This window comes from Danio aesculapii, chromosome 4 (genome assembly GCF_903798145.1).
Source record: "Danio aesculapii chromosome 4, fDanAes4.1, whole genome shotgun sequence".
Lineage (NCBI taxonomy): Eukaryota > Metazoa > Chordata > Actinopteri > Cypriniformes > Danionidae > Danio > Danio aesculapii.
Window position 1 is genome coordinate 15,114,368 of NC_079438.1, and position 23,691 is coordinate 15,138,058.

The 23,691-nt window shown below is 38.5% G+C and overlaps 1 protein-coding gene across 1 annotated transcript in view; it reads left to right on the top strand.

Annotated features, from left to right (window-relative positions):
- LOC130222028 (NLR family CARD domain-containing protein 3-like) overlaps window positions 1-19,030 on the top strand; it is a 503,712-nt gene extending 484,682 nt beyond the window's left edge. The window contains 9 exon segments of the mRNA XM_056454641.1: window positions 1,057-1,164; window positions 2,274-2,358; window positions 8,684-8,879; window positions 9,216-11,013; window positions 12,794-12,967; window positions 14,028-14,065; window positions 14,068-14,200; window positions 15,023-15,069; window positions 15,498-19,030. Coding sequence (XP_056310616.1) covers window positions 1,057-1,164; window positions 2,274-2,358; window positions 8,684-8,879; window positions 9,216-11,013; window positions 12,794-12,967; window positions 14,028-14,065; window positions 14,068-14,200; window positions 15,023-15,069; window positions 15,498-16,021 — 3,103 coding nt within the window. The 3' untranslated portion in view covers window positions 16,022-19,030.
- The last annotated feature ends 4,661 nt before the right edge of the window (window positions 19,031-23,691 follow it).

The window sequence follows — 23,691 nt, forward strand, 5'->3', positions numbered from 1 at the left end:
GGAAACGCTGCTTTATTCACACATCTGCATTATTCCAGTTTTGCACATAAATTTAATTAATATTTTTATATGGAAACATAGCTATTGCCTATATTTCAGTCACACAAAGAACAAAGTCACGTACGAGAATGGCTTGTCCTTTTTTAATGAATAATTAGCTTAAATTCACAGACCTTCGACAGGGACATGTACTGTAACTAGATTAATGGGATTATTATTCTTTCTAAAAACTATTTTTTTAAGTTCTGCTTCCATTCTAAATGTCATATCAACCTCTATCACTTGATCAATAAAAAAGCCAGAGACACACGAGTGCACTTTTAAATCTATTAAAACTGGTCAACGTATATAAAAGTGGGAACGTGTGTAAAAATGTAATAAACGTCACACACTTATTTACTACACTTAATATTTAAACACTTTAAATGTAAAACTACGCATTAACTTGAGCAGCTGTTTTCCCACACTAACTGTCTCTGTTTCACTGATGCAGTGGTGTTGCTTTTTAAAATATATGCTCATATTTGCTGTAACTTTGCATGAGCAAATTAAGTTCAGCTTGAGAAAGAAATGCTGATCTCTTTTATTTAAGATGTTGCCATAGTCACTCGTAATATCTGCGCTCCATTGATAATGCCTTATTATAGTTGCAGTGTGCATGCTTAACTGTGAGTTTGTCTACTCAAAGTTGATTGACCCAACTCAAATCCGCTATTCTGAAATAAAAAACTCTGAGATTTTAATCTCTCGGTAAATAAACTCAGAGGTCAAGTTTAAACTCTGAGTTGGTTAAACCTCCTTTCTGAAACAGGCCCCAGGTTGCCTTGAAAGAAATCAACTTAATTAATTTCAGTCATGAATCACATATTGTAAATAGGACAGAGTAAACATAACTGAGCAGCTCAGGTTAGTGTTGTCAATCTGACAAAATCCTTGTGCGTCGAGGTCGTTGGCTTCAGGTGAAATATTTTTTCCAATAATTTTCTTAAATGTCACCTTTATTTGAGACTAAGGTTTCTCCTGCAGTTTATTCCTCTGGTGTGTTTGTGTCTTTAGTGTGAGATCAGGATCATGTGTGTCCAGCTCTGTGTCTCTGAAGAGTGACTGCTCAAAAGATGGTCAGCAACCAAACTTCAGTGAGCAAACACCATCTTCTGCTAAAAGGTATTTTGTGTTTTACATTATTGACATGGACACACATGGATTGTTTCAAATATATTATGTAAACCAACAATTCAGTAAACAGAGCCATTCCTGTGCACATATAGAGCGCATAACAGAGTGTGTGGTGTGTGTCTGGTCGTGTTTCAGTGGTATAGTTTGGACGGAGAGATGTTCAAAAATGCTAGATGAAACCCCAGTGTGGACATGGATCGTTTTTGTTTTAAAATGCCATTTTAAAACTAAGCTGTGTTAGTGTAAACGGGGTCTAAGTGTGTGTTTTCACAAGCGGGTGGCTGCTGTGACGGGGCGGGGTGAAGGATTGCGATGCTGACTCAGCATTGTGATGTCTATTGGCCACCGACAATGGACGATGACATCGTCTATCGACCCAACCCTAGTGGATATTGGAAACTGGAAGACAAAACACTTACACATACAAAGATAGGACGAGTCACAGAGATTATACAGCCCAAACTCAAAAACAGCAGATCAAATGTAGATATAAAAGCAGCAATACGAAAGATTATATGTAAATCATCATTTATAATTTATGTTGCTTGGGTTTACGAATCACAATCTTTTAATGATTATTTGTGCAGCTTTACACCAAATGCATTCATGCAGGCAAATCAAGATGTGTGAGAAAACACCTTTAATAACCTAAGAAAGCATTTAGTTGCCCCTCAACTTTTTCTGTCATCATTATAGTTTAGAGGGAAGCCGTAATGTTTTCACATCTGATTTGAATCACATGGGAGGCAATCTCTCTGCTATCGTTACAAATATTGGATTAATATACGAGTAAAAAAAAAAGTTATTAATCTGATGGACACATGCATTTAGAACCGTGGGTCGTAATTTGTACGGATCAGGGATCAATCGTCATTCATTTCACCCCTACTTAACAGTATAATGACTTGGTGTGATTTCTGAATTTAATATGTGACAGAGCAGTGGCCTGATCACACAAGTGACAAATCTGTCCACTGTACCGACTGTCTCCTTTCACTACAGAACATTTATTACTTACAGTGTTTGCAAGATGTATCTGTATTTGGTTGCCTCAAAATATACTGTATATATAATACAGTAGTTTTATTTGTTAACAGTGTTGAAAATGAGTTAGCAGATTCAAGAGACGAGACTCACAGGAGCCACAAGAGTTTCACAGACAATCTCCTGTGGATCTTCCAGGTGAGAAAAACGTTTTTTATTGATATTTAAAATTCATACTGTAACAGAAAAAAATATTAATTAAAAGATCCTGCTTCTGCAACACATCTCTTTTGCAATTGTTATTTTTCATTCACTTTAAGAATTAAAATGTATTTGTTTAGTAAGAAATAATTGACTCCAGTTTGTTGAAGTATTAGAAAATAATGCAAGATGCAAAAAACTTCTGTTACACATGTCACTGTTACACATTTGGTGTGCATAATTTCTGATAATTAAACAGACCAGAGTCAGATATTCTGCATATCCTACTAAATCTTATTTTTGTTTAATAGATGTCCAACCAATGATGGTCTGACTAAAACAAGGCTAAATTTGGGCTGTCAGTGAAAATCTAGTAGACATCTAACAATAGTCCAAAACTAGATTAGTCATCAATACAGAGATTAGACAGACTTCACACATGTAGTCATTAATTCCTGTGTATTTGATCTAGTCTATCACAGTGGTTCTCAAACTTTTAAACCAGCAACCCCCAATGTAAGATCGTCAATAACTCGCGACCCCCCACTACCAAAGCATATACAAACAATAAAAATAGCTTTTTTTTAAGCTGTTCACAATATTTTAACTATATTTACTTTACATTACAGGGCTCAAAATTTACATTTTTGCTTGGTAGTACTGGTGCTCCTAACTTTAAACATTTAGGCGCACCAGACAAAATTTAGTGGCTCCCATCAATTATTGCACTGTTACTACAAGTTTTATAATTCAATTCAATTCAATTCACCTTTATTTGTATAGCGCTTATACAATGTAGATTGTGTCAAAGCAGCTTCACATAAAAGGTCACAGTAAATAGGAACAGTGTAGTTCAGTTTGTAGTGTTTAAGTTCAGTTCAGTTGAGCTCAGTTCAGTGTGGTTTAATAATCACTACTGAGAGTCCAAATATTGAAGGGCAAATCCAACGATGCGCAGCTCTACAGATCCCGAACCATGCAAGCCAGTGGCGACAGCGGAGAGGGAAAAAAACGTCACTAAAGGCGGAAGTGAAGAAAAAAAACCTTGAGAGAAACCAGGCTCAGTTGGGCGTGACCATTTTAATTTCTCCGCTGGCCAAACGTCTTGTGTAGAGCTGCAGTCTCAGTGGCGGAGGCTGGAAGCTGGCCTCAGCGAAGACTCGTCTGTCTCTGGAGCGTCACAGGAAACAGTCTCATGTTCTCCACTCTTCCATGACCATCGCAGTAGTTGCTCAGGATTCGGCCAGGTCCAGGATATGGAAACCTTGGGATCATCTCGTCGTTGGTCTTGGATCGAATCAGTGACCCTGCATAGTCTGAGGGCCTCGGGAAGAGTATCCCCAGGCGGAAATGGAGAATAAAGAAAATAATTAGCGTAGCTGATGTTCACAGTGTATATCAGCAAGATGCATAACCTGTGTGGAAGCCCCCTAAGTGGTGCACTAAGTGTATGCTTTACTGAACAGATAGGTCTTTAATCTAGTTTTGAATTGGGAGAGTGTGTCTGAGCCTCGGACGTTATCAGGAAGGCTATTCCAGAGTTTAGGAGCTATAAATGAGAAGACTCGACCTCCTTTACTCAACTTTGCTATTCTAGGTACTACCAGAAGCCCTGAGTTTTGAGACCTTAAAGAGCGAGTTGGATTGTAGCGAGACAGAAGATTGGTTAGATAAACAGGTGCTAGATTAATTAAAGCTTTATATGTAAGAAGCAATATTTTAAATTCAATACGAAACTTAACAGGCAGCCAGTGTAAGGAGGATAAAATTGGGGTGATGTGATCAAATTTTCTAGACCTGGTATTAACTCTGGCAGCTGCATTTTGTACTAATTGAAGTTTGTTAATAGAGGATGCTGGGCAGCCAGCAAACAGAGCATTACAGTAGTCCAGCCTAGAAGTCATAAAAGCATGGACTAGCTTTTCTGCATCTGAGATGGATAGAACACTTCGTAACTTAGCGATATTTCTCAGATGAAAGAAAGCAGTTTTTGTGACATGGGAAATATGATTTTTAAAAGTTAAATTGCTGTCTAATATGACACCCAGATCTTTTATAGTAGAACTAACGCTAACTTTGTATCCCTCTAATTGTAGGTCGAGTTGTGAGATCTGCTGTGTACAGGATTTAGGCCCAATAAGTAATAATTCTGTTTTGTCTGAGTTTAAGAGAAGATAATTGTTGGTCATCCAGTCTTTAACATCTTTAATACACTCAGTTAGCTTGGACAGATTAGACGTCTCGTCAGGTTTAGTTGTAATATATAATTGAGTATCATCTGCATAGCAGTGAAAGCTGATCCCATGTCTTCTAATAATGTCTCCCAGGGGTAGCATGTATATTGTAAACAGTAAAGGGCCTAAAACTGATCCTTGAGGCACCCCGTATTTTACTGGGCTTATTTGTGAAGGCTGTCCATTAATATTCACAAACTGGTAACGGTCAGATAAGTATGACTTAAACCATTGTAGGGCCTGTCCCTGGACACCTGTAGACTTTAAGCGATTAATAAGGATACCATGGTCAATGGTGTCAAATGCCGCACTAAGATCGAGTAGAACTAATAGCGAGATGCACCCTTGGTCAGCAGCTAAGAGTAAATCGTTGGTTATTTTCACTAATGCAGTTTCTGTACTGTGATGAGCTCTGAAACCTGACTGAAACACTTCAAAAACATTGTTGGTCTGCAGAAAGGAGCATAATTGAGCAGAAACAGCTTTTTCTAGTATTTTAGATATAAATGGAAGATTTAAAATAGGCCTATAATTAGCTAAGTTGCTGGGTTCCAGTTGTGGTTTCTTAATAATAGGTTTAATAACAGCTAACTTGTAAGGATTTGGAACATGGCCTAAAGATAAAGAAGAGTTGATAATGTTAAGAAGAGGTTCTCCTATAACAGGTAGCAATTCTTTCTGTAACTTTGTCGGAATTGGTTCCAATATACACGTAGCTGATTTAGAGCTATTTATAATTTTGTCTAGCTCTTCCTGTTCTATGATTTTAAAGCACTGTAGGTTATTTAGATTCAGAGGCGTGTTTACTGGATCTGAAGTATAAGGCGGTGCAGAAAGTTTAATATCTCCTATTTTCTGTCTAAAGCCTTCTGTTTTATCACTGAAAAAATTCATGAAGTCATCACTACTAATTTGCGGTGGAACGTTTTGTTCCAAAGATGACCGATTATTTGTTAATTTAGCGATGGTGTTAAATAAGAATCTAGGATTGTTATGATTATTTTCTATCAGTTTGCGGAGGTGCTCAGCCCTGGCAGATTTTAAAGCCCTCCTATAGCTGGACATACTGTCTTTGTATGCAATTCTAAAGACTTCTAAATTAGTTTTTTTCCATTTACGTTCCAGGGCACGGGTTGCTGTTTTGAGAGCGCAGGTATGACTATTATACCACGGTGTAGTTTTATTCTCTCTAGCCTTTTTTAGTTTGATGGGTGCCACAGTATTTAAAGTGCTAGTAAAGATGGCATCCATACTGCTGGTTACTACATCAAGGTCATTTGCGTTTGCGGGTGCATTTCGAAGTAGAGAAAGATCAGGTAAGTTATTTATAAATTCATCTTTAGTGGATGGAACAATAGTTCTACTAGGGCGATATATCGGAGCGGATCTGCTAATTTCAGGTAAACACAGCTTATATAGTAAGAGGTAGTGGTCTGTAATATCATCACTTTGTGGTATAATGTCTACATCAATGACCTCAATTCCATAAGACAGAATTAGATCTAGTGTATGCTTTAGGCGATGAGTTGGACCAATAACATTTTGCTTTATTCCTAGTGAGACCAGCAAGTCCGTAAACGCGAGCCCTAATGTGTCGTTAGCGTCATCTATGTGGATGTTAGTCTCCTACAATTAGTATTTTATCAGTTTTAACTAGTAAGTCAGAGATAAAATCAGAAAACTCTTTTAGAAAATTGACATAGGGTCCTGGGGGTCTATATATGGTGATTAGAGCGAGAGATAACATAGGTTTTTGCATAGTGTTTGGAAGGACAACATTAAGCGCTAGTACTTCAAAGGAGCTAAACATAAGTCCGTTTCTCTGATTAACATTAAGAATATCACTAAAGATTGACGCGACTCCACCACCACGACCAGTTTGACGAGCCTCATGTTTATATAAGAATCCTGGAGGAGTTGCTTCATTTAAACTAATATAGTCATTTTGTTTCAGCCAGGTTTCAGTGAGACAGTGCATTAAGATTGTTATCTGTTATTATTTCATTTATGATAAGTGCTTTAGGTGCTAGTGACCTGATGTTTAGGAGACCAAGCTTCATGAAATTTGTATTTTCACTTTTTAGTGTTATTTCTGGTTTAATTCTTAACAGATTATTTCTGGAGCACACAGTACGTTTGTTTCTTGATCTAATAATACGAGGAACAGACACAGTCTCTATGTGGTTAGCTAGGTATGCATTACTGTTATTTATGTGGGACGAATAGGAGTCTGTGTGGCTAAATTGTGAATTTTGTGAATTTTTACTTACTAGTCAGATAGAGCGAAGTATTCTGGTAATGTTGTCCGACAGGAGTTCAGCTCCAGCTCGACTGGGGTGCAGCCCATCAGCGCGGAAAAGCCTAGGACGCACCCAGAAAAGATTCCAGTTATTGGCAAAGAGCAATTTCTGTTCTTCACACCATGTTAATAGCCATTCATTCAGAGCAAAAAGTCTACTCAACCTTTCATTTCCTCGGCGGTAGGTAGGAAGCGGTCCAGAAACGATGATCTGCGTGGCGGGCGAGGTGCGTCGAACCGTCTCGATCAGGCTCCTGAAGTCCTTCTTCAGGATCTCCGTCTGCCGGAGCCCGGTGTCGTTCGTCCCCATGTGGAGGACGACGGCACCGAGGCTCTCGGCAGCGCTCAGGATAGTAGGTATCTGTGCAGAAATATTCTTAACTCGGGCACCAGGGAAGCAGAAAGTGCGTACTTTGTTACCTTTGGAGGAAGTGGAGCGGACGTGGCGCACGATTTATAAACAGATTTATTGCATTTGAAATCAACAATAATCAAAACTAACAATCAATATATATATATATGCATGCGTGAGGAAAATATGTCTCAATGAAATCCCGTTATTACAAGAAAATAAATTTTATAACAATTGAGTGACCAAAAGATACATGGACGAACTGCTCACCGGCCCTGCACGCACTGTTTGACATGAATTCATGAATGAATCTGTTAATGATAACTGTGCTGTGTTCTCATGCCTGGTGTCTGATATTGCACAGATGCTTTTGACATACCTTATTATTTGCATACGTCATTTTAATAGCAATACCGGTCTTTTCATGAGCTGCAATATTAGTTTATTTTTATTCAGTGCAAGCCCTTTTGCGATGGTGTACGTGGTGTTAAAATTTACATATAACTTTAACATTATCTGGCGATTAAATAAGGGATTAAACAGAAACTCTCGTGCTTAAAATGTGTAGATGTGGTAAACAGTTACCTGAAAATTCCATCCCACAGACTTTACAGTGAACGCTTTAGTTATTTTCATAGCGGACTTGAAGTGTTGTTTTCATTCTCTCATCTTCAGCGCTTTACATTTTCGCGGTTGTAGCTCCTGTCATCTGAAGACAGGAGGCGTTGACTGAGTGACTAACCAATCATTCGTGTTCAGTTCTTAAAGCAGTGGGCAAATAAGAAGAGCGCGAAGGCGAGGCAATCGTTGAAGGCTTTGTTTACTGCAGCAAGTTGTCATGACAAGTTTTAAACTGTTCCTAAAGGCTGCGTTTCAAGTACAAAGATGCATTCTGCTTGAATGTGTCCTAAATACTTTATGAATCAGTAATATCTTTTAAAAAAATCTGAAAATATTAGCTTTCACTTTTAATACTGAAAAATATTTATTATAATCACTGAAAATTACACAATTTTTAAATCACTCCCGCAGGGGTCGCGACCCCCAGTTTGGGAACCACTGGTCTATCACATCTATTAGATTTGTTTTAAATATAAATATCTGTAAAAATTTGTGAGGTTTTTGTCCTCAAACAGCTCCTGTGTGTAGAACTAGCCTTCTGTTGTGATGTGGATTTGACTGTTGTAGCTGTGAAATGACTGAAATCATTCAGAATAATAATATGAAGCTGTAATGCACTCATAACCTTTCTGAACTACTGCAACTGTTTGTGTATCTGAAAATAACTGCACACCTTAGAATGTTCATCAGCCAATAAAAATCAAGCGCTTAACAGACATAATGTCATGTTTTTTCAATTATTTAGTAGTTTGTGGAAGTACAACTGTATGTGAATAAATTCTTGGTTATATATGTTTTTCTTTTTGTCAATTGTAGAATCTTGAGAGCAAAATAATCCTATTTCTGAAGAATGAACTGGAAAAGTTTAAGAAAATCTTACAAGCAGAAAACAGACAAGACTTTGTAAAGGAGTTTAATGAGAACAGATGCAGTATCACAGAAGCAGCTCTTGATCTCACACTCTTCTTCCTGAGAGAGATGAAGCAAGATCAAGTTGCTGATACTCTTGAGGGTAAGAGACTCATGGCCATCTGTCAGACTGTAAATGACAAATATAGCTGGGAAGTCACAACACAATCTCACGGCAATTCGTAACTTTTTGATTCAGTGGCTAATTCGTACGATCTAATTCGTACAATTTAGTATGATTTGCTCATCCCCCAATGACGGTTGGGTTTAGGGGTGGGGTTAGGTGCCACGCCTCCTTTTTAAAATCGTACAATTTCGTACGACTGAACTTGTACGAATTAGCCATTAAACTGACAAAACGTAAAATACTTACTTTTTGTCGTGAGATCAGGCTGGAAGTGAAGACTAAATCTATCTGTTTCTTTACTCCTGTGTTTAGATGAGCTCATATTTATTCATCAGCTTAAATGTAGCCTCAAGAAGAAATATCAAAGTGTGTTTGAAGGAATTGCTCAGCAAGGAGACTCCACACTTCTGAATAACATCTACACAGATCTCTATATCACTCAGGGTGCGAGTGAACAGGTCAACACTGAACATGAGATCAGACAGATTGAAGCTGCTTCCAGACGTCATCAGTCACTAGAGATACAGGTTGAATGCAAACATTTGTTTGAAGCACCTGAACAAGATGAGCAGATTAGAACTGTCCTGACAAAAGGAGTTGCTGGCATCGGCAAATCAGTCTCTGTGCAGAAGTTTGTTCTGGATTGGGCTGAAGGAAGAGAAAATCAAGACATCAGCTTCATATTTCCTCTTCCATTCAGAGAGATGAACTTAAAGGAGAAAGAAAGTCAAAGTTTAAAAGACCTCATAACTCAGTTTTTCCCAGAGACTAAAGGACTGAACCTTACAAGAAGCACACGATTCAAAGTCCTGTTCATCCTTGATGGATTGGATGAATGTCGTCTTCCTCTGAACTTTGCTGGTAATGAGACATGTCGTGATGTATCTTCAGCAGTCTCTCTGGATGTTCTCCTGACAAACCTCATCAAGGGACATCTGCTTCTTTCTGCTCTCATCTGGATCACCAGCAGACCAACAGCTGCCAGTAAGATACCTGCTGACTGTATCGACCGGCTGACAGAGATACGAGGATTCAATGATGCCCAAAAGGAGGAGTACTTCAGAAAGAGACTCACAGATCAGAATCAGGCCAGAGAAATCATTGATCACATTAAACAGTCAAAGAGTCTCTTTATTATGTGCCACATCCCAGTCTTCTGCTGGATTTCAGCCACTGTTCTCCAGAATATTTTGAAGGAGAACAGAAATACTGAACTGAAACACAGGGCTAATGCTGAAACACTGCAGGAATCTCCCAAGACTCTGACACAGATGTACACACACTTTCTCCGCTTTCAGATCCAGCAGAGCAGAAGAAAGTATGATGGAGAAAACACACCAGATGTTTCCTGGGATTCAAACCTCATCCTTTCACTGGGGAAACTGGCCTTTCAGCAGCTGGAAAGAAACAATGTGATCTTCTATGAGAGCAATCTGAAAGACTGTGGCATTGACGTCTATAAGGCATCGGTGTACTCAGGCATGTGTACCCAGATCTTTAAGGAGGAGACGGGAATCATTCTTGGTACCATGTACTGCTTTCTTCACTTGAGCATTCAGGAGTTCATTGCAGCCCTTTATCAACATCTGTTTATCGACAGCGACAAGAAGCATGGATGGTTTTTTATACAGATAAGCAAAACTAAATGTATGATTGATTTGCTGAAGACTGCAGTAGACAAGGCTTTAGAAAGTGAGAACGGACATCTGGACCTTTACCTTCGCTTCCTTCTCGGTCTGTCACTCCAGTCCAATCGACAACTCTTACAAGGCCTGTTGACACAGCAGGATGACAGAGACCAGAGCAAAGAAGAAATAATCGCATACATCAAGCAGAAACTTGAAGGAAATCTGCCTCCAGAGAGATCCATCAATCTGTTCTACTGTCTGAATGAACTGAATGACCAAACTCTGCTGAAAGAGATTCAGTGTCACCTTAGTAGAGGAAGTCTGTCATCTGCTGACCTTTCACCTGCCCAGTGGTCTGCTCTGGTCTTTGTGTTGTTGACCTCAGAGGAAGAGCTGGAGGAGTTTGAGCTTCAGAAATTCCAGAGATCAGACGAGTGTCTCATCAGACTATCAGCAGTCATCAAATCCTCCAAAAGAGCTCTGTAAGTAAAAGTCTTGTTTTGTTTTAATCTAAGAAATAGACATTTGCTGATATTAAATAATACAAAATCAAGTTAATGAACATGCACAATCTTGATATTGTAGACTTTTCAAATGCTGTGAATAATTGTTTATTATTTAATAGTTTAGTGTTTTAATAACATTCAGATTAATGTATTGGTAGTGGTTTAATTGATAGTTTACCCAACAATGTAAGTTTACTTATTTACTCACCCTCATGCAGATATTTTCTTTCTCCTGGGGAACATAAAAGAAGATATTTTGAAGAAAGCTGGAAACCTGTAAACATTGACTTGCAGAGCATTTGTATTTCCTTCTATGGAGGTCAATGGCTAATGGTTTTCATCTAAAAAAGAAATCACAAATCTTTTGTGTTAAACAGATTAAAGCTCATAATGGTTTGGAACCACTTGAGGCTGAGTTAAATCATTAACCTACATTATCTATGAACAGTAGCTGATGTTACGGGAGAGGCAAAAGCATATTTAACAGTACAGTTTTCTAACCTAATCTTCTGCTTCTCTGAAATATAGTAGATGGATTGGAGAAATGCAGACCTGCTCCTCATCTGTTGTCCTCTCTCATTGAGTATCATTTTATTACTGACTTGTGAATTTGGATGTGTTGTACTTTTTCTGCTGTGTGGAAATTGAGTCCTTTCTGGTACGAGTGGAATAATCACACTGATGTTGTTTACTCGATTCTGTTTATTTTGACCTTCTCTATTCTGATGATAATAAAGCAACACTCATCTGTGTCTGTCTGCAGGGATAATATTTGCCATTGTCTTCTCATTAGTGTAGTTCACTAGTGTAGTAGTGTTCACTATAAAGCGGGTTAGTTTAACTTCTTTATTCTTCTTTAAATCTAGTACTTCATTTATTATCATCATTTTTGTTATGAATCATGCAGGCAGGCAAAGCAATGTGAAAGGTGGATCTTGGTGCAGTTTTCATGTATAATATAATCCGTACACAAAGAAAAGAGCAGGGCTGAAGACCAGAAAACACAAGCAAGAGAAAGATACGCACATACACGTCTATGATCAACAAAAAAGAGCTGCTTAAATACACAAAGATTAGTAAGTAAACAAGGGGGTGAAGAGTAACTGGGCCAACTAACAAGGGTAACATAGGGATAAACTGGGGTGAAACATAGAGAGAGCACAGGGAGCACAACAGTACAAGGACAAGACAACCAGGATCAATCTGGCTATAAATGAACCTAATGGTCTGATATAAAGGTCAAGCTGAACTGCTGCACACTGACAGTCTGCAGAACAGGAAGTAGAACAGGGGTTGATGAGCTTACACTCTTAATTTATTAGACATTAATTAGACTATTAATTGCCCATTGTGCAGCTTGGAGCCTCGTCCTAAGCATTTGCAAGCCCTTTTTTAATCTAAATTGCATAATTGATGTAAAATTCCCATCAAACACATGACAACAATAATCTAATATTATGTCTGCTAATTAATTGCAATGCTTCTCACATGCAGTAGTTCATTAGACTTCATAGCTTAATGTTTGCAGCTACACTTCGTTGCCTCTAAGAGTCGCCAACAGACAAAAACACAAGAAATTTGCATTCACCACTCATGAAGTTAGTGTGGAGGAACACACATACTCATGTTCAGTTTGGTGTTAGTACATCTGACCAAAAGGCTAACAGCTGGTGTACACATAGGTTTTGTGAGTAAGCATTGTTGATCAATAATGTCTCAGATGACCACCTAAATATTGTGTCTCTCCTCTACACAGGCTACAGAGCTGTAATCTCACTGTTAGGTCCTGTGAGAGTTTGTCTTCAGCTCTACAATCCTCAAACTGTGTCCTGAGAGAGCTGGACCTGAGTAACAATGACCTGCAGGATTCAGGAGTGAAGCTTCTCTCTGATGGACTGAAGAGTCCAGACTGTAAACTGGAGACACTGAGGTAAATATTTCTCCACTCAACAGTGAATACAAAAATATAGTTACATATTGGGTTAATAAAGTCGGTAAAAGAAATAAATATATTCATATATATACAAACGTATGTGTATAGACAAACATATTTAACTCTTTCACATGTACAATCACACCGGTGTGATCAGCCTTGGCTGGTCCCTGAAGCATGCGATCACACTGGTGTGATTAGGATGTTCAGAGCGCATGTCATCAACTGCTCTAATCTGCTCAAATCTGACGGCACACACTGAGGCACAGAAAGAGGTGTGCTGTGCGTGCTCACAATTGATCTGTGCTTTCAAACAAATTAGCTTTCAGACATTCAAATACACACAACTACAAGCAAAACATACCATTTAAGGCTTGTAAAATACACCTGCAATAATACTTATATGTCAATATAACTGGACGATGTGCTTTATTCATGTAAGATGCACACTGTTTATGCTGCTAGAATATTTTCTCTATTCCTTTCCTAGAAAAACAGTTACTTACCTTCATGTGTTTTAGAAGAAAATTATAAATAAACATGTAGTAAATCCAGCAGCTCGGATTTCTCCTTTGATTGTTGCTTTAAGGGATACAGCTGCGATCGAAAGTTAATGAAAAGTATTTATATTATTTATTAAATTACTCATTATTGTATTTTATTAGCAACTAACCTTACAGCAACCCTAAACCCAACCCTCACGGTAATGTACAAGTATTATTTGTTGTACAGTGTCACAAAAATTATGCTATATTGATGTGAGTATCCTCAGCTGTATCTAATCTAGCCTTCACCGTGCTGCAGGAGAGGGTGAAGTCTAGATGGGATACAGCTGAGGATACTTGCGTTAATATAGCATCATTTTTCTAGCAACAACAGCGCACCATTAATAATAATTTTGAGATCTCAGGGCTTGATCAATAAAGAGAGCTAATCAGGATGTGTGTGTGTTCATCACTGCTGTTGACATGAGCAGAAACAGCAGTCAGCATCTTTACAAGACAAAGAGATGTGTGATTGTCCAACTGTGTGATGTGGACTATTGCTGTGTTTGTAGATTGTCTGGCTGTATGGTGACAGAGGAAGGCTGTGGTTTCTGTCTTCAGCTCTGACTTCAAACCCCTCACACCTGAGAGAGCTGGATCTGAGCTACAATCATCCAGGAGATTCAGGAGTCAAGCTGCTCTCTGAACAACTGGAGGATCCAAACTACACACTGGACAAACTCAAGTATGTGGAGCATCACTGGCCTTGTGCTTTTCCACTGAATGGCTTTAAAAAGACACTAGAAAGCTCTTTTCTGATCTTCAGTTTTCTGTGAGGGTTATGGGGTGAGGACAGACAGAAGATACAGCTTGTAGAGTATTCCAGTCATGTCTATGAAGAGCAAATCATTGAGTGTGAAATGAATCTCCTCTGTAAATGTTGGAGTGTTTTGGCTCAGTTGTGACATTAAGCGGGACACACTGTACAGTTTCAGCATTTGAACAGAGCAGAGAAACTTCTTCCTCCATTTGTGCTGAAGAATCCTCCAATATCAGGTCAGGAATAGGGTTGGGGATTGAAGATGGATTCAGATTCTGGAATCAGACACTTAGATTAATGTTCAGACTCTTGTTCTAAAATCAACATCTGGATTCCTCTTCTCTGTGCACACATGTGTATTTTTCACTTGCTAATCTGTCAGGAACTTGGGCGCTGGCGAGCAGCTTTAATAATCTGAACATAGTTTAGAGATGGACTGCAACATGTGCTCAAAGGCTGCATGTGCTGAAGAACGATGGCAAAGCTAAGTGTGATCACTGTAATAAATGAATGTTGCAGCAGGGTGTCTCCATCAACATGAGCAGTATCTGCGCTCGCTTCACCAACAGCAGAGGAAAAGAACGCACTGTGTTAGATTCATTGTGCATCCCGGCTGGAACCAACAAGTGTTGTGTGTTTTAGCTGAAGAGTTTGGAGCGTGTAGCTGAGCAGCTCAGTGCTAGCTTTAGCTTATTAGCTGAGGGGGAAACTAAACAGCTCATTCTCTCCATCTGTGTGTGTTTACAGTCTGGATCATGGAGGAGACGCGAGGATTACAGCAGGACCGCACAAATGTAGGACTACACACACACACGCACACACACACACTCTCACACACACACACACACGAGGATTACAGCAGGACCACGCAAATGTAGGACTACACACACACGCACGCACGCACGCATGCACACACACACACACACGAGGATTACAGCAGGACCAGGCAAATGTAGGACTAAACACACACACACACACACACACACACACACACACAAGGATTACAGCAGGACTGCACAAATGTAGGACTACACACACACACACACACACACTCACACGAGGATACCAGCAGGACCACGCAAATGTAGGACTACACACACACACACACACACACACACACACACACACACACACACACACAAGGATTACAGCAGGACAGCACAAATGTAGGACTACACACACACACAGCTGTGGTTATAAATGTGTGTGTTCTTGTGTTCAGATGTCTGTTTCCTCACACTGGATCCAAACACAGCACACACTTGGCTCATTCTGTCTGAGGAGAACAGAGAGGTGAAGTGTGTGTTAAAGAATCAGCCGTATCCTAATCATCCAGACAGATTTGATGGTCATCCTCAGGTGTTGTGCAGAGAGAGTGTGTGTGGACGCTGTTACTGGGAGACTGACTGGAGTGGAGATGCTGTGTGTATATCAGTGTCATATAAGAGCATCAGGAGGAAGGGAGGAGGTGCTGAGTGTTGGTTTGGATCTAATGCTCAGTCCTGGGGTTTGCTCTGCTTTTCCTCCAGTTTCTCATTCAGACACAATAACACAGAGACTCGTCTCCCAGTGAAGCGGCTCAGCAGGAGAATAGGAGTGTTTGTGGATCACAGTGCAGGAACTCTGATCTTCTACAACATCTATAGAGACACAATGAGCCTCATCCACTCAGTCCAGACCACATTCACTGAGCCGCTCTGCCCTGGGTTTGGGCTTTATCCTGGATCATCAGTGAAACTGAGCTGAAGACTGACGAGAGATTTACCCACAATCCTCTGCAGGAGCAGTGTGTGTGTGTGTGTGTGTGTGTGTGTGTGTGTGTGCGTGTGTGTGTGTGAGAGAGAGAGAGAGAGAGAGAGAGAGAGTGTGTTTGTGTGTCTGTGAGAGTGAGAGAGAGAGTGTGTGTGTTTGTGTGTGTGTGTGTCTGTGAGACCCAATGCAAGTTATCCCAAAAAAAATTGACCAAAAGGCCTTGGAGTTCTGTTAATAATTGTGAAGCAGGATCTAAACAGGCCAGCCTATGCCAGAGACTGGAAGCTGCTAAATTATTCACTATTAAAACCCTTCCTTTATACGACATTTTGGGTATTAACCATTTCCATTTATTAAGTCTACCCTTTATATTATCCACAACCCCTTCCCAGTTTTTCTGAGTGAAACTTTCATCACCCAAATACACTCCTAAATATTTAAAACCACTTGTTCCCCAGATCAAGCCCTCAGGAAGGTTTGGCCTATCTTTTAACCAATTACCAATTAAAATTGCTTCACTTTTATTCCAGTTAATTTTTGCTGATGACAAACTTTTAAATTCCTTTAAGACTTCCATTAAAACTTGCACATCATTCTGCTTGTCAACAAAAACCACTACATCATCAGCATAGGCAGAAAGTGTGACATTATTTTTACATCCAGGTAAATTCAACCCACAAACTTTTTTTCTTAATTGTTGTAACAAAGGTTCAATGGCAAGTGAATACAACATTCCAGATAATGAGCAACCTTGTCTTATACCCCTACAGACCTTAAAAGGAGCGCATAAGCCACCGTTTATTTTCAGCACACTTTCAACATCACCATAAAGTACTTTTACTTTATCAATAAAATCTTGACAAATACCAAAAGCTTCTAATGTTCTCCACAAATAAGGGTGCTCAACCCTATCAAAAGCTTTTTCATGATCTAACGATATAAGACCAATTTTTATATTAAGCAACTTGGAGACATCAAAAATATCCCGCATAAGGGTAATATTATCAAAAATTGACCTCCCGGGGACACAATAAGTCTGATCTGGATGCACCACTAAATCTATTACTTTAGTTAACCTGTTAGCTAACACTTTTGATAACAATTTATAGTCAGCACATGAAAGTGAGACAGGGCGCCAATTTTTCATTTCTAAAAGGTCTCCTTTTTTGGGAAGGAGTGTGATGACCGCTCTACGACTACTCAATGGAAGCCTGCCTGATGCTAAACTGTCATTAAGCACCTGCAAGAGGTCATCACCCACCTCGGTCCAAAAAAATTTATAAAAATCACCTGGAAGACCGTCAATTCCTGGTACTTTGCCAGATTCCATTTTTTGTAATGCTTTATACAACTCTTCCATTCTTAAAACACCAGAGATCTCATCATTTGCCTCCTCAGTCATTTGATTCAAACCTCTGAAAAAAGCACTCTCTGAGTCCCACTCTGCATCCAACTCATTCTTATACAAATTTTCATAAAAACTGTTTGCTCTATTACGTATTTCTTCAGGTCTAATTAAAATTTCCGCTATCTCAGAGCGTAACGCATGTAAAATACGTTTTTGGCCATTTTTTTTTTTCAAGATTAAAAAAATATTTAGATGGTGCATCCATTTGTTCAATTCTTAAAAAACGTGAACGAATTAAAGCCCCTTGTGTTTTCAACCCCAGTAGGTCTGCCAACTGAGTTTTTCTATTTGAAATTGTTTCTATACAATTATGATTGTTTGTTGAATCAGCCAGAATCTGCAAATTGATTATCTCTGTCTCCAAGGCTTTCATGGAACTATTTAACTCTTTGGTGACATTACGAGTGTACTGTTGACACAGTTGTTTGATTTGGACCTTCCCAAAATCCCACCATTGATTTAAATCTCGAAATGAATCCTTTGTTTTTCTAAAATCTTCCCCAAAAAACGTAAAAACTTCCTTAAAATCCTTATTGCATAGTAGATTGGTGTTGAAGTGCCAATATGCACTGCAAGGCTTAACTTCATTTAATAAGAAGGAACATAAAACCATATGGTGATCAGAGAAACTGACTGGAGAAATGATGCAGCTTTTAAAAATGCTCAACTGATGTTTAAAACTATAAAAACGATCCAATCTCGTGTGACGGGTGTTAATAAGAGTATTAATTTAATGTATTTCACTAATAGTCCCTCCTTTTAATTTTTGTGCATTTGTTTTACATCAGTTTGTTTAGAAATATGTTCGAATTTAGTTTTTACTTTATTTGTGTTGTTTAATGAAAGAAGTTTTATATTTGTTTGGCGCGCTATGTCACTTCCGGTTACCACGCTACGCCACTTCCGGTTGCCGCGCTGTGTCCTCAGTCCGCATTGAGCGCGCTGAGGAGAGGTGAGCAGTTATTGGTGCTCCTAGGAAAATCGTTCTAAAAGTTGTTGGATGTTTTAAATAAGCTTTTAATATGCAATGGTATTGTTTGTAAGAGTGTTCTATATTAACTAGGAAGTATTTTTTCTTTGCGTGGATGGATGAAATTAATAGTTTTTACTGAGCACAGTTGATTGAGTGTGTGTGTGTATAAGTATGTATGCAAAACACCGTGATTTCGACTGATCATCTAACTGCAATTTATTTGTTAGGTGGGGAAATTTACAAGCAAAATCATATCTCATTGTGCTGTTTTCTGATCCATCCAGGTATTTTTGATGCACATTTGTTCTTATTTGAGTTTGCATTTGTTTCTAAATTGCATTAATTGCTAATATGAAGTTAGATAGAGAAAGATTAATTGACATCACAATGTATGGAACTGTAATCATTTGTTATTTTTATTTATTTTCATTTTTGTACACTTTCGTGATGTTTACCCAGAGTATGATGTAATTGTTATGTTTGCTGAGTCCGCATTGAGCGCGCTGAGGAGAGGTGGGGAAATTTACAAGCGAAATCATATCTCATTGTGCTGTTTTCTGATCCATCCAGGCTGCTCTGGCCTGACTTTTGAGTGTCAATAAACCCACCATCAGCAACAGTACCAGCGGCCTGTTTCTTTATCGTACACAACGCAGAGAGTCAAACACCGGTTACACTCGCAAGAGAAAGAAAATTTTCACGAGCATGAGCCCATGTATACTGTCTCTGTCCTTCATGGAAATGCCTCCAAATATCACATAAATCATTCATATTAATACATTTAATGAGACGTTCACGTGAAGGCATATGAGGTTCAATATGGTTCCTGTCAATATGACTTTCTGTACAATTGAAGTCTCCCCCTAAAAACAAATATTCTTCAGTATTGCACTTTTGTAGCACAGTATTGAGCGTATCTAAAAACACTAATCTTTCAATTGGTGATGTTGGAGCGTAAACACATATAAAAATGAGAATGTATTTTTCAAAGATTGCTCTTATTTTCAAAAATCTTCCTTTCACAATCTCCTCTACTTGAAAAGATACTGGACAAAAATTTTTTGTAAATAAAATTCCCACTCCACCACTGATTGTGGTGTTATGACTAAAAACAGCATTCCCATCCCATTCTTGCATCCAATCAACTTCATTCTTAATGTCACTGTGTGTTTCCTGAATAAAAATAACATCTATGTTTTACACTTCTTTGTTTGAAAAACAACCTTCAGCCATAAAACCTTTAACTTTATCCACAAACTGCTCAACATCTGGAAAGTATTCATTTACTAAGACGCCCCTCTTATTCTTCGTTGACCTTAGAAATAGTTTGATGTCATCTACTCCATAATTACGACTAGAAAACTCACTCTGAGACAGTGTAAGGCTTGAATCAGAGAGCTCGCTGTCACTCTCTGACTCAAGTTCATCTTCCAGATTAACTTTTTTCACTTGCCGAAAACCATGCACATTGTCTGACTTTTTCCTTTTTAATGGCACCTTAAATACTGTTCTCTCCACGTCTGTTTCATTTTGCCCACCGTCAACCTCCCGAACATCCCCCAAAACAACTTCCAAATTTTGGTTATCGCTTGGCTCACCTTCGGCTTCCTCGTCTTCAACATCTTTTGCATTTTGCGCTTCCACCTCCACTGAAACCGATGCGTTCTCCACAGGATCCACACTGTGATCGCCATCATGACCGTTCGCTGCCACCACCGCTCTACCACATCTCTATTGCCAAAGAGTACAACATACCAGAAAGTGAACATCCTTGTCTTATACCCCTCTGAACTTTAAAAGGAGCGCCTAAACCACCGTTGATCTTCAATGTACACTCAATGTCACTGTACAAGACTCGAATCATATTAATGAATGTAGAGCTAAAACCAAAAGCATCAAGCGTTTGCCACAAATATTGGTGCTCGACTCTATCAAAAGCTTTTTCTTGGTCTAAAGATATTAAAGCATTTTCACAACCTAATGATCTAGAAAGATCTACAAAGTCACGAATTAAGAAAATATTAGAAATTAATCTATTTGGAATGCAATACCTCTAATCCACGTGAATAATAGACTCCATTACTTTTATTAGCCTAAAAGCCAACACCTTGGACAAGATTTTATAATCAGTACAGAGCAAAGCAACTGGTCTCCAGTTTTTAATTTCCTGTAAATCCCCTTTCCTGGGGAGAAGAGTGAGAATAGCTCTTCTACAGCTCAAAGGTAACAGCCCTTTACTTAGACTATCCCTAAGAACCAGCAGTAGATCCTCACTAAGCACCACCAAAAAGCCTTGTAAAAATCAACAGGAAGTCCGTTAATACCCGGAGCCTTGCTTAATTCTAGGCTCTGCAATTCAGAATAGAGCTCCTCAGCAGAGATCTTTGCACTCAATTCCACTATAGATTCTTCAGGAACTCTAGGTAACTCTCTATAAAAAGATTCAGCCATTTCAGTGTTCTCCTGAAGTTCATTTTTAAAGAGTTTCTCATAAAAACCAACTGCACATTTTCGAATTTCTCCAGGTTCTTTCAACAGCTGCCCATTGCTATCCCGTAATGAATGTATCAGCCTTTTTTGACCATTCTTTCGTTCAAGACCAAAGAAAAAGTGAGATGGAGCATCCATTTTAACAATGTTCTGAAAACGTGATCGGACTAAAGCACCCCGAGTAGAAAAACCCTAAAAAACTAGATAGAGCTAACTTCTTTTTTTTTAGATTGTTAAAATGTTCTCTATCTTTAGTTTGGTTTGCCAATTGTTGAAATTGTTCAATTTCATTTTCCAAAGCTTTTATGGACTTAGTCATGTCTTTTGTGACATTCAGAGTATATTGAAAACATAACTGCTTTATTTTTCCTTTTCCTATATCCCACCACTGCTGTAATGAATTATATTCTGTTTTTGTTTCTGTATAACCACTCCAAAAATATTTAAAAGCTTCAATAAAAACTTTATCAGAAAGTAAAGACACATTAAAGTGCCAATAAGCACTGTTACATTTTACTCTTTTAACAAAAAAGGAAACCTGAACTAGAGAATGATCAGATACACCAACTGGATGTATTGAACAACCCCTAAGAATGTTTGTTTGATAATTAAAACAATAAAATCTATCAAGTCTTGCTAGAGATAAACTATTATCCTTCGTGTGAGTCCAGGTATATTGACGTTGGGTGGAATGAAAAAATCTCCAGGTATCACATAAATCATTTGTTTCAATTAATTTTACAAGGTTTTTCATACTTGCTCCATGCGGTTCTGGATGATTTCTATCAAGAGCTGCATTTGCAGTGCAATTAAAATCACCACCCAGAAACATTAATTCATCTTCACTGCATTTACTTAATACTGTACTTAAAATATTCAAAAATATAATTCTTTCAGTGCATAAATTTGGAGCATATATATTAATAAAATTCATCTTTACATTTTCAAAAACAGCTTGTATTTTTAACAACCGGCCTTTAACTATTTCTTCAGTAACACATGAAATAGGTGAAAAATCTTTAGAAAAGAGAATACCAACACCTCCACTGTTATTATTTTTATGACTAAGATACACTTGTCCATCCCATTCCTTTTTCCAATTTGTTTCAATCTCAACTGTACTATGCGTTTCTTGAACAAAAATAACATTTAACTTCTTCATTTTAAATAAATTAAATAAAGCAAATCTCTTAACATCTTCTCTGGCACCATTAATATTTAATGAGCCCAGCTTTACTTCACCCATAATAAAAATAAAATTCCATTTAAACAAAACAACAAAATAAATGCAACAAAAAAGGAAAAAACTTAACAAAAAACACTTAGCCATCACTTGCTATTTGGGCTTTGACTTTAGCCACCAACTTCCTGAGACGGAATATTTCCTGATCAGTGAAAGTTTGAGTATGGTCTGTGTTTTTCATGAAAAACCTAACTGAGCCGAGGAACAGCTTCAAATCTGGAAAAAACTCATCAACTTTAACAGACCTCATTCCCTTTGTTTTTTGCAAAAAGGTCTGAATTCTATTAAAAGGGTAACCACCTTCTAGTTCCATTTGTGCACCTCCACATTCACTTTCACCTTCCTGTGTGCTTACGCTTTCCTGAGACTGTGACAAACAAACCATTGATTGCATTTTTGACACTTTTGTAATTTGCTCAGTTTTTGACTTATTTTCTGGGCTTTTTCTTTTATTTGACCCTTTGGATAACTCATCATCCATCAATACGTCATCCTCGTCAAATAAAACTGACTCCGCTATTCTTGTCGCTGTAAGTTCAACATTTAGAAATTTATCAATCCTATGATGTACTTGCTGCTCACTTTGTTCCATTTCATCATCTTCTCGATCAGAATAATCTGCCTCTAAATTCTCTCGCAGTTCGCTCGAAGCACCAGCTGTATTATCAACTGTTGCGGCCGGTAATTCATCCGCATCATCCATTATAGCGGGGGACATTTCAGCCTCGTTAATTACTGCAGCATCCTGCAAATCATTTATATTATCCACTATAGCGGCTGACATTTCTCCCTCATCCGCTATCGCAACTGGCATTTCTCTTACATCCATTTTAGCGGCCGGCATTTCTCTCACACCTATTATAGCGACCGGCATTTCGGCCGCACGAGTTGCGCTCCTTCCATTAGGGCAAGAGCGTATAACATGCCCCACTACGCCGCATCCAAAACACTTCATTACTTCCGTAGTGACATGTACAGTATAATCAAAGTCGTCAACCTTGAACTTAAAAACTAAGTTCAACTCTTCATCGTTGTTTTTTAAAATCATTTGGACCTGCCTCCTGAACGATACTATATGTTTAAGCTGAGGAGATTTGCAACTAATGGGAATCATTTTTATCGGTGAAACTAACTTTCCATATCTCCCCAGCTCTTTTTCCAAAAGCTCATTTTTCAAAAACGGTGGCGCATTTGAAATGATGACCTTTTTAGCAGGACTTGACAGAGACAACACAGGTGTATATGTGTCTCTGATTACAATTCCACTCTCAAGCAAACGGTTTACTTTTTCTATCTCATCCAGAAAAATAACGACCGCATTATTCATTCTGGAAGCAGACTTAACACTTTCATAGCCGACAATCTCACCAACGGCTAAAACGCAGTCTTCTATGGAAGTCCCCTCAGGTGGAGAAAGTTTAATTGCATGTCTACGCGTTAGTCTCTGAAAGCTAAACTGCTCTCCAGCAGCCATGCTGACCAGCTATGCCGGCAGCCGCCGCTTTCACCAACAAAAACGCAATAAAACTGAAACCAGAACGACTGCTGAT